Below are 10692 nucleotides of genomic sequence, written 5' to 3' on the forward strand. Positions count from 1 at the left end.
AATAAACTATTTTTCAATCTCCTGGATCTGAACAGTTACATCCTGTTGTCACACAGAGAATTTCGTCTCGCTCTTGTGCGGAACATGCTGGAAGGGGTCCACTTCGCCATCAACGGACCAGGGGTTGAACCCCTGCCGTTTCATTGGAGATATCTCGATTAGAGGAGGCCAAACCACATCACTGGCGGTTGATTTCGACGAAGAACCATCGTCTTGGTCGGCAACCTGGGGACCACCACACCAGCATGGCAAGAGCAGTGTGAATAATTATTCAGGTGGAGCTGTGGGCAGACTGTGGCAAACAGTTATAACATCTGTCATCGAACCTGGAAATGGACAAATAAACCATTTTTCCATCTCCTGGATCTGAACAGTTACATCCTGTTGTCACACAGAGAATTTTGTCTCGCTCTTGTGAGGAACATGCTGGAAGGGGTCCACCTCGCCATCAACGGCCCAGGGGTCGAACCCTTGCCGTTTTATCGGAGATATACCGATTATAGGAGGCCAAACCACATCACTGGCCGACTTCCTCTACTTCGCAATTGAGGTGTCGTGTGTGCTTTTCACGTGGGAAACGAAGAACCATCCAGACAAAGTGCGTGAAGTGCGACATCGGACTCTGGATTTCCGGATGTTTCCAAGATTTCCACATGAAGCCAACATTCCGTTAGACGACGCAGGTGGGAACAGAGACAACTTATAAAGCTGGTGCCCTAAAATCATGTAAGTAGAAAAAGAATTTATAACTTAAAATTAGATTTTAAAAAGCCGGCCGCACGCGTGGACTGCGCGACGACATATGGCGTCATTCGTCCCCTTGACTTTATTTTCATGACGCCATATGGAGTCGCTCGTCTCTTAAAGGTTAATGCATCATGTGCAGGGACATCGTCATGGTGGAGAATCCACTTGTCAGGCCAGAGTTCAGATCTTTTCCTCTCAGTTATCCCTATGCTTACTTAAGTAGCACATAATAAAGATGTATGATGGAGTGGTGGTATAGCTCCATGCTTTCTTAACCGGTGCACTAGGGGGAGGTGAGTGGTGAGTTGCACACTCTGGTTGCCATATCCCCAGGGAAAAGACCCCTCTACCCACTGGACACATGGCTGGGTGGGCTGCAGAACCAGTGGACACTGCCTTGCCAAGAAACAATTCCTAATTTGTCATTCATACTGACAGGAGAGAGTGAAAAGAGTTAACACCTTGAGACCTTCATTTAAATGACTTCATGACTCTGGATTTCTATTTGAATGCCCAGAAGGATGATGTTACCAGGAAATGATGGAGTTAAGCCTCGTGACATGCCTCTTTGGTCTTTCATTCTTTCCGTTAGTCAGGTTATTTGTTACTAAACATTTGTATAAATATAAATACAGGGTTTCCACATGAAAGATATCCAAAATAAAATAATTGTATCTCAGCATTTATTATACACATTTATGTGTTACAGTATTACAAAGGAAACTATCAAAGTTATTTTCTGAGTATATAACTTTCGCAGTAAATTTCAATGTGGGTTTCCTTGGTGGGAATGAAAAATATCCAGATGGTATTCCACCTTGTTCTACATTACTTGAAACATGTTTGGTGTTGCTGTAGCCACAGTGTCCCTTATGCGGGCTTTCGGTTGTTGAAGGTCGTTGATCTTAACCCGGTAGTCAATGTTATTCACATAACCCCACAAGAAAACATCCAGTGGAGTTAAATCTGATGACCTAGGAGGCCAAGCGATTGGCCACTTCTGCTGATCCATCTCCTAGCCATCTCTCTGTCCAGGTAGTTCTTAACATGGTGGCAGAAATGTGGCAGCGCCCCATCTTGTTGGAGGATAGTTTGAGGTGGTAATTGGGTCAGCGTATACAGCTGCAGCATGTCCAGTCACAATCTCTTCCAAAAAGAAAAACATGTGCATTAAGCTGGTCCACACATTCACTTTGGGGCTGCCTCTCTCCAACTCACATGTGACATGTCGATTTTGACTACCCCAAATCCTGCAGTTGTACCTGTTTTACAACTCCATTGACATGGAACATCACCTCATCCAAAAAGCACACTTGGCAGAAGAAATCGGCTGATGCATCAGTTCTTTCTGGCATGTCCGCAGCGAAGTTTATGTATACTGCTTGGTCACTTGGTTTTAGTGCATGAATCATCTGAATCCTGTATGCTCTTAAGCATAGCCTTTTGTGTAGCACATCGTGCAGTGTTGAACATGGAACTTGTAACTGCAAGTTAGCAGCACGAATTGATTTGCGCGGACTTTGCTAGAATGCTTCTCCAATGCAATTTGACATTTTCTTCAGAGGTCCATGTCTTTCCATTAGATTTTATATGCAACAGACTACCTGTAATTCTCAGTTTGTTGTCCCAGAACCCAGTGCTTTTCCGTGTAGGAGGTTGATGCCCATAGTGCTTTCTAAAACGATGCTGGACAACAAATAAGTGATTGCAACCTATTCCTATGGTGTTGCCATCATAAATGAGCTTGCCAAAGGTCGCCAGCTGATGTACATGAGTAAGCCAGGCATGAAAGAAACTTTCAGAATTTTCCTGTTTGATGACATAAACCAGATACATGTATGACAGTTTCCAAGAGATTTTTTTTTGGATACCTTTCATCCAGACACCCTGTATATTTATGTTATTTTGATGAATTATGTTTCAGTCCTTCTTCCATACTGCATTAAGAAACTCTCAGTTCTGTGATACATATATAGACAACAATCTTCATGTGACCAACTGGAAGCGCCGTTTGGGTTGCAAATGCCAATACAAGCATGTAGTAGACTGGTGTGGTTGCAGTCCTAATGACTTCAAGCCAGAGGATTGGCCACGTTTACAGGTGATAACTGAAATTCTGATGTTATTCACTGTAATTTTATTGCAACACTGATATAAGTTAATGCAAGTGTAAAATTGATAGTTACTGCTTGTTTTTAAGAATCTGCTGGTATGAAAATATTGCATATTGTATTATCGTTAAACAGAGACGGTGAGGCAAGTAATGGTTAAAATTGTTCAACCATTACCCTTCTGTTTTTTATTTAGGAACACTCTGAGCTTTAGCAGTGGCCAAAGTCATGTTGAAATTAGGCCAACATTTTCAGGTTGCACACAAGATATGTGCTCAGACCTTGGTAATTGCCTCATGTTTTCTTCATTGGAAAGATAATGTATATTTAAAATCAGAGCTAATTGACCATGTATGTAATGTGAGTATTTATATGTATTCAGTCATAGATTTAAAAGATGATGACATGTACAGTATTTTAAAGCATTGTTTGTTATATCTAATCACATTGCTTAAAACTACTTGGTGTTTATCACAGCCCTTAACTTTTTTGATAAATCCATGGAACTTTTTCAATTTCCAGCATTCAGGAACAAGATTTCATATCACAGTCTGAGCTGTTGTTGGTATTGGTTGTATGAAGTTTGTCACATTAAATATATGTAGAGCTCAATTGTAAGATGATATAATGTCTCTAGAGAGACAAAATGATTAAAAAATGTTTTATTAGAGTCATGTGAATACAACATTTTTTCAAGACAATGTAACATTTAAGATGTGTCACAAATTTCCATACTTTCATGATGGTGAAATTTAATTTTTGAATGAAAACAATTTAGGTCTCTTGTTGCCTATGGCTTATGACATCACAATATTGTGGTATGTAGACCCATTGCTAGGAAACAACCGAGAACAAGCAACTGTACAACGGCCATTGCTAGGTAACGGCTCCACAAACAAGCACGTGTCCACGGCAACTAGAGAACACAGAATTAATGGAAGAGATGTTTTCTATGCAGTCTATGCTGAGGTGTTATAACTGGGACCAGTTAGCAGTTGGATTCAGGGGCCCATGTGGAGGCTGGTTCGAATACCTCCACCATGACCCTGCGATTTGTAGGAGGCGACAAAAAGGGAAGTCTCAAATCTCAGACAGTAATAAATGGTCTCAAGTACCAAGATTCTTGGACCCGAGAAATACTGTGCTGGCAAGGACCAGCAGCATATACAAAAGACATACCCGTCCTCTCGTCAGAGAGGGCACCCACAAAAAACAAGACCGTAACTGACAAACAGTAATAAAGATCCGGTCGCAAGCCCCAGATGGGTGCTTTATGCCAAGACACACTGGCCAACTGACCATCAGTCATAAAATGAGACTTAGACTCGGTTGGAGTCAGTGGTTCAGCAAGGAGGAGGGACAGAAAGGGTGAGTGAGTGAGATCACAGTGAGGAGTCAAGGACAGTACAGTGTNATCCTCTCGTCAGAGAGGGCACCCACAAAAAACAAGACCCTAACTGACAAACAGTAATAAAGATCCGGTCTCAAGCCCCAGATGGGTGCTTTATGCCAAGACACACTGACCAACTGACCATCAGTCATAAAATGAGACTTAGACTCAGTTGGAGTCAGTGGTTCAGCAAGGAGGAGGGACAGAAAAGGTGAGTGAGTGAGATCACAGTGAGGAGTCAAGGACAGTACAGTGTAGCAACAGAGTGAATCATTGAGTTAGTGAAAGTTAGTGAGAAAACTAACAATGGACAGTTTCTACACAAAGTTACCAGCGTAAGCTATATGTAATGAATTCATGGCCTTCTCCTGTTTTGTGCAACCAGTGTGAGTGAAGATGGCAGGCCTGTGCAGATCAAGTGCTTTGTGTGGTTCCTGTATATAATTAACTGTTACAGTAATAGTAGTGGTAACTCTTATCATGGCTAATGTACCCACCCCAGAATTTCAGAAGCTCTGGTCAAACCTATTCGAATATCTGATGTTGGAATACTACAAACACCATACGACAACATCCTGACACTGATGCTGTCATTGAACATGTATGTAAGGTACTTGCTGTTATTGCCTGCCCTGCATCAGTTGGTGAAAGTTCAAAATGGACTCTAATCGTCCAAAACATGGCAGACACCATGAGGAATCTCCACCAGTTTCTGAAAGGAAGGCAGCTGTATAGTGCCCAGTATGGAGTGTGCACAGGTGCTGCAGATCTTGACTGCAGTCCTCAAAGAGAACACCAAAAACAAACTCGGTGATTTTAGTCCACAAGCGAACTATACCAACCAAGCGACCGCCGCTTGTCGGCAAATTGTAGCACCAACCTTAGTGGATAGAGGGTGCTGCATGGTCAGTGCAGTGGATCCACATGGCCGTTAATCTTGGTTTTCTAGACCGGAGCCATTATTTCCTTGAAATAGCTCAATTATCATCAAGAGGCTGAGTGGACCCCATTCTAGACCCACTACTACTTAGAAAACCTGGTAGAACCGGAATCGAACCCAGGAACTCTGACCGCTTGACCACAGAGGCGGTCCTAAGAGAACACCACCAAAGGAGAAACAGCCAAGACCACAATTAATGCACCTCCATCTATTGAGGAAGTCCATGAGCAAAGAAGATGAAAGCGGGAACCTACAGACAACGCCGACAAAAGAGATAAGAGACCTACAACATCTACCATGGGAGTCAATGACCCCCTGTCACAGTTGCAGCCTGACGTTCCCACCCAGAATTTCTTCGCCCCACTGAGGTCAATTGAAATGGGGCCTGACCACAGAGACGACGTGGATGACACCACTGAGCATAAGCATCAGAGACGCCATCCAGCCTGGCTGATAGGCTGCCTCCCATTGCACTGACCTCTCAAGTAAACCAGATACAGTTGCAAAGACAAGTGAAGAGCTTACCGAAAGGTACCTTTGAGTTCCATAACGTCAGAAATGGGACCAGGATTGTCATGAAAAGTGCGGATTTTTCAGCGATTTGCTCTCACTTCACTAGCAGTAACCTCCCATACTTCACCTTCTATCCGAAACCCCAGAGACCTATAAAGGGTGTAATATGGCATCTTCAAGTCTCAGCTCCTACAGAGGACATCTCAGATGGGTTAGTGAACCTTGACTTTGATGTTATTAGTGTCATTCAAATGTCTCATCATCCATCAATCACCTGCAGAAGGAACAAGCACAGTAAACGTTCCTCTCTTCCTAATAACCTTACCTAGGACATCAAAATCCCATGACAAACCTTTGCCATATTGCAATCAGGGTAGAGGAGTGCAAAGCCCAGACTTGTCTCACACAGTGTTACAGCTGCCAACATTTCAGCCATGTCTGGGCCAACTGCAAGCAGCTTCCTTATTGTATGTGGTGTGAGGGCTGTCACCTGCACAATGAATGTCCAGAAAAGGGCAACACAGCATCAATACTGACATGCTGCAACTGCTGTCGAGGCTGCGGGCATGCCAAGGAAGAGATGCAAAAGAGAAAGTTGCAGAGAGTACCCATGACTACAACAGGAGGGCATTCTGTTCCAGCCACCCCACCCCCAGACTATCCTTTCTGATGGTGCTGTGCAGCAGCAGACCCAGCTGCCCTCAGTTGCACAGGCCTGCCCCTTCACAGTGGGAGAAATGAGTGCCCTCCTGCCTTGAGGTACAGCCAACAAGTTCCAAGTCAGTCAGTTCAGGCTGCTAATGCAAAGAGGTTGTCTCTGAACACATGTTCAGAGTAATTGCAAAGATATTTCAGCAGATCATGAGAGAGCTTAATGGGGCTTAGTCAGAAAAGGATAATGGCTATCACAAAAATTGTATTAAAACTCATGAAGCAAAATGACCACTAGGTTTCATAGGCAGTAAATGTGACTGCACTAGCAAGGGCCAACAGCAATGGTAAATGACAGCCCCAGCATATTGTCAGAGAGGGCTTCTCACATCAACAAACCCGCAACTATCTGACAATAATAGAAATCTGGTCTTGGGCGTCAGATGGATGCTTGACACCAAGACAGACTAACCGACTAACTGACACAACTTTGACTTTGAATTTGAGTTGGAGTCAGTCAGAGAACTTTTGGGGTTCAGTCATTTTAAGCAATTGCTATTAGAAGCTGGTAGCTGAGGCCAGGGACAGTTCAACAACCCAGAGGAAGGGGAACGTCTACTGTTGGAAGCTGCTACCAAGCAACAGCAGTGAGGCCATGACTGTAGACACTAGTATCTGTGTAACAGTGAACTGTAAAGTGTAGTCATGTGCTGTATCAAAGCGTGCAATACACTGAGGCATCAATCCAAAACTCATCTCTAGTTACATTCTAATCATGTGACAGTATTGTAGTGTAACAACCTCGGAACAGACCATGTAACAATATTTGCTGCTAGGCAACTGATTCTTAATAAGCAAATACACAGGAGCTGTACCTGAGTAACAGCTTCTCAAACAAATATGTTCCCATGGAAACAACTGAATAGTAAAAAGGGAATGGTGATTTAGAAGTTTAGAAGTTGGAAGGGAGCCGCCATTCAGAGATGACTTGAGCACAGAATCAGAGGAATAGCCATTACCAGGCAACTACTGGTGAAGATACAACAGACTGAAAAGATTTGACATGTGCTGTAAAATTGTGGAGATCAGCAGTGGCAGTATAATTAAGTGTAGTCATGAGTCATGTGTTAAAGTGGTCAATAAATCCACTCTCCAATCCAAAACCCCATTGGGAGTCACATACACTTGACAGTATAGTACAATAGTGCTCATTTAGCATGAATTGTATTCAGATTGTTGTCATCTAGGTTATGACACAAGATAATTGTGTGGGTGGATATCACTGTTTCAGAAGAATATGCTGCTTCCATTTTTAGCCTCTTTTTCATATTTTGAAAAAAAATAAAGGGCTTGTGAAATCATCTTATTGTATGTATGTCCCACTCTAATTTTTTATTTTTCTACACAGCCCACATCATATCGAAGGAAAGTAAGCGATTGCTTCTTCCGAGAACTTTTTTCTTGAGCTGTGTATGCTGTAGAATATTTTGAATTAGCTTGGAAGATCACAAGGAAGGTGATCACTCAATCCCACAGGAGGGGAGAAAGGAAATGGAGCCTGGTTCCGGCCAGTAGGAATATTAAACAGGAAAAATGCCTTTTTCAAGGTCACTCAGCCCTGAAATTGGAGGCAGCATATTCTCTGAAACATGGGTGTCTCCTTAGAAAACTACACGGTGTCACGGCCGGAAGACCATAATATGAGTGTCAGTGCTGTGAGAACTTTGAAACATAGATGAATTTGAAGAAAGCAGTCTTCTGGAATGTGGCACCGTGTAGATGTGGTGTTAACCGTCGTTTCGGAGGAACGTATCGCCTCCATCTTCAGGGTAGAAGGAAAAATAAGAAAATCCACAGGCGAAGAGACAGTAAGAACAGGTGCAAGCAGGCCTTCTACCCTGAAGATGGAGGCGATACATTCCTCTGAAACGTCGGTTAACACCACATCTACATGGTGCCACATCCCAAAAGACTGCTTTCTTCATAGTCACCACTGTGAAAACCTCAAATCTTACATAGATGAATTTAACTGTTGCAGGGCACTGAGAATCGACAGCTGTTCTTTGCCCGTAAATTTGAACCAGTTGTTAATCAAGCGATAATAGATCAAGTTGAAGACTGGCTGTATGGACCATATCCTTCTAGTGAGTAATCAGCTCAACACTTTATTTCACATAAGTGACTTGTGCTAAGGATGTATGAATGTTTATTATGTGCTAAAGGTTGAGAATAACTTTGAAACAGTTAACATAAATTTGAGAGAAACTGTACACTTTCTCTTCTGTTCCTTAATGTAAAAATATATTAAATTTCCACAACTTTCTGCGAGGAATCTCGTCAGCCTTCATAATGATATTTGTAATTGTAAATTTGGGCACAAACTTGGGATATCAAACTAAAACAGTTTCCTACTAACATGGATTGTAAATTGTTCATGATTGAATTATCTTCCAGTACTAATGTCAACCCTTTGGCTGCACCATAGCTGAAGCAGTTAGTCGCTGCCTTCCCACCGTAGTGGCCCAGGCTCATTCCTGGGTCTGGTCAAGTGGGATTTGTGGTGGACAAAGTGGCACTGGGGCAGGTTTTCTCTGAGTACTTCGGTTTCCCCTGCTAATCTTCATTCCACCAATTGCTCCACAATCACCCTCACCTATCATCTGGGGCTGGTACAATAGGCCAGAAGTGGCTGCAGTATAGGGACTTAGTCCCACCCCACTAGCAATAAAAAAAATAAAAATGTCAACCCTTAACTTTGTACTATGTAACCAGCTAAATTCTGAATCAGGGATGAAGCCCCCAGATTAAAGATCAGAGATGCAGTAATTTGCACCTCAGATGCTGGCAATATATGAGTATGGGACAATGGTAGAATGATGAATACCAAGGGGGAAAACCACAGAAACTGGGACAGAATCCATGAATCTCACGAAGTCATTCAGGATTAAATCATGGCTCTGCAATAAAGAACCAGCTTCTCACCTAAACTGTTGCTTTGCCTATCAACCCAGTGTCTGTTGAATAATGACTTTGATTATTTCAACCTCATATTTCACATCTTTAAATATTGTGACATGTTGCGAAAAGCCGAGCCCCCCCCCCNTGTAACGTAAACACGTTACAATATTATAGTTCAGCAATTGTTTAAAACCTGAAGTATATGAAAGAAATTTATGAGACATGTTGAAAACACTGTGGACCATTTTGCTGTGACATTCTAAGAAAATCCTCTCGATCACGTTCATAAGATCATACCTTCAGCCACCTGAACCAGTCCTTACCCTCACATCCTGTTTCTTATACCGTTCAGCGTGGTTTGACGTGTATGTTTCGTCAAGGTATTTAAATCGTCTGCGGGGGTTCGACGTCTATGTTTCGTCCAGCTGCACACCTATGTTATAACGCCCATAATAATTGATGGTTTTGCTGTAGATTGTTAGATTTTTCACTGGCCTGTTGTCAGAAGAACAGTATATAATGAGACATGACTTTAGCTGCGTTAAGTCATCGTTACATATGCCTGTCTTGCAGCAAATTCGTGTCGCTTCTGGTAGAAGTTTCCTCATTCAAACTGTTATGAATGGCGTGTTTTCTTTCCTATGAAGTTATAAACAGCAGAGACGTGATATGTGCTGTGTTTATAATATCATATTGCCCTGAGCTGGCCACACTAACACACTCAATTAGAATTCTTAGAAGAGGGATGTCCAAAAATTTATTCTTGCAAGATCGATTGATTTCGCACAGTACATAGCAGCCAGTTCTTAGAAAAACGCCACAAATTAAGGCAGAACACTGTGGTCACCCCCTGTGACGATACGGGTGTGTGTGGGGGAGGGAAAAGAACTCATTCCTTCATGTATTATCGCTCCAGTTGACTCCATTTTATCGTACTGACTTTGGTGGTCGTTTCGAGGGATGACCATAATATTTTTTTGAGCCAGCTAAGCTCTGCTTTCGTGCACTACATACCAGCCAGTTCTTAGAATAACTTCATGAATTCTGTGGTCACCCCTACGACATCTGCTGCAGCCAAAATGGATGGAATATCAAACGCATAGCACCAACCCCTTGTTATGATAACTCGTAACGGTTGAATTTACTGCAGCTGACCTGGCAAGCTTATCGACTCACGGAAAGACATTTCCTAGTATTCCTCCTTTGGGAAGAAGGCAAAACCGCACAGAATATCTGTGGTTTACGGAAAAAGGGCCAAATGAAAGATACACAGTTTTGGTGTGGTGAATATGAGACAGCATTGTGTATAGAAGAATGCTTCAATGCGTAACATACACTGCTCAAATTCTAAACCACCTGCTTCCATTGCCGAGATACCGGGC

At 42.6% G+C, this 10692-nt stretch overlaps 1 protein-coding gene across 3 annotated transcripts in view; it reads left to right on the forward strand.

Moving 5' to 3' along the window:
- The window catches only part of LOC111872948 (xylosyltransferase oxt), a 70998-nt gene that overhangs the window by 24407 nt on the left and 35899 nt on the right, over positions 1-10692 (forward strand). For all 3 annotated transcript variants that reach the window (XM_023867261.2, XM_023867271.2, XM_023867280.2), the window contains exons 8-9: positions 2672-2848; positions 8391-8496. In XM_023867261.2, the coding sequence (XP_023723029.1) occupies positions 2672-2848; positions 8391-8496 (283 nt within the window). The remainder of the gene's footprint in view (positions 1-2671; positions 2849-8390; positions 8497-10692) is intronic.

This window comes from Cryptotermes secundus, unplaced genomic scaffold (assembly GCF_002891405.2).
Source record: "Cryptotermes secundus unplaced genomic scaffold, Csec_1.0 scaffold1079, whole genome shotgun sequence".
In the NCBI taxonomy this organism is placed as follows: domain Eukaryota; kingdom Metazoa; phylum Arthropoda; class Insecta; order Blattodea; family Kalotermitidae; genus Cryptotermes; species Cryptotermes secundus.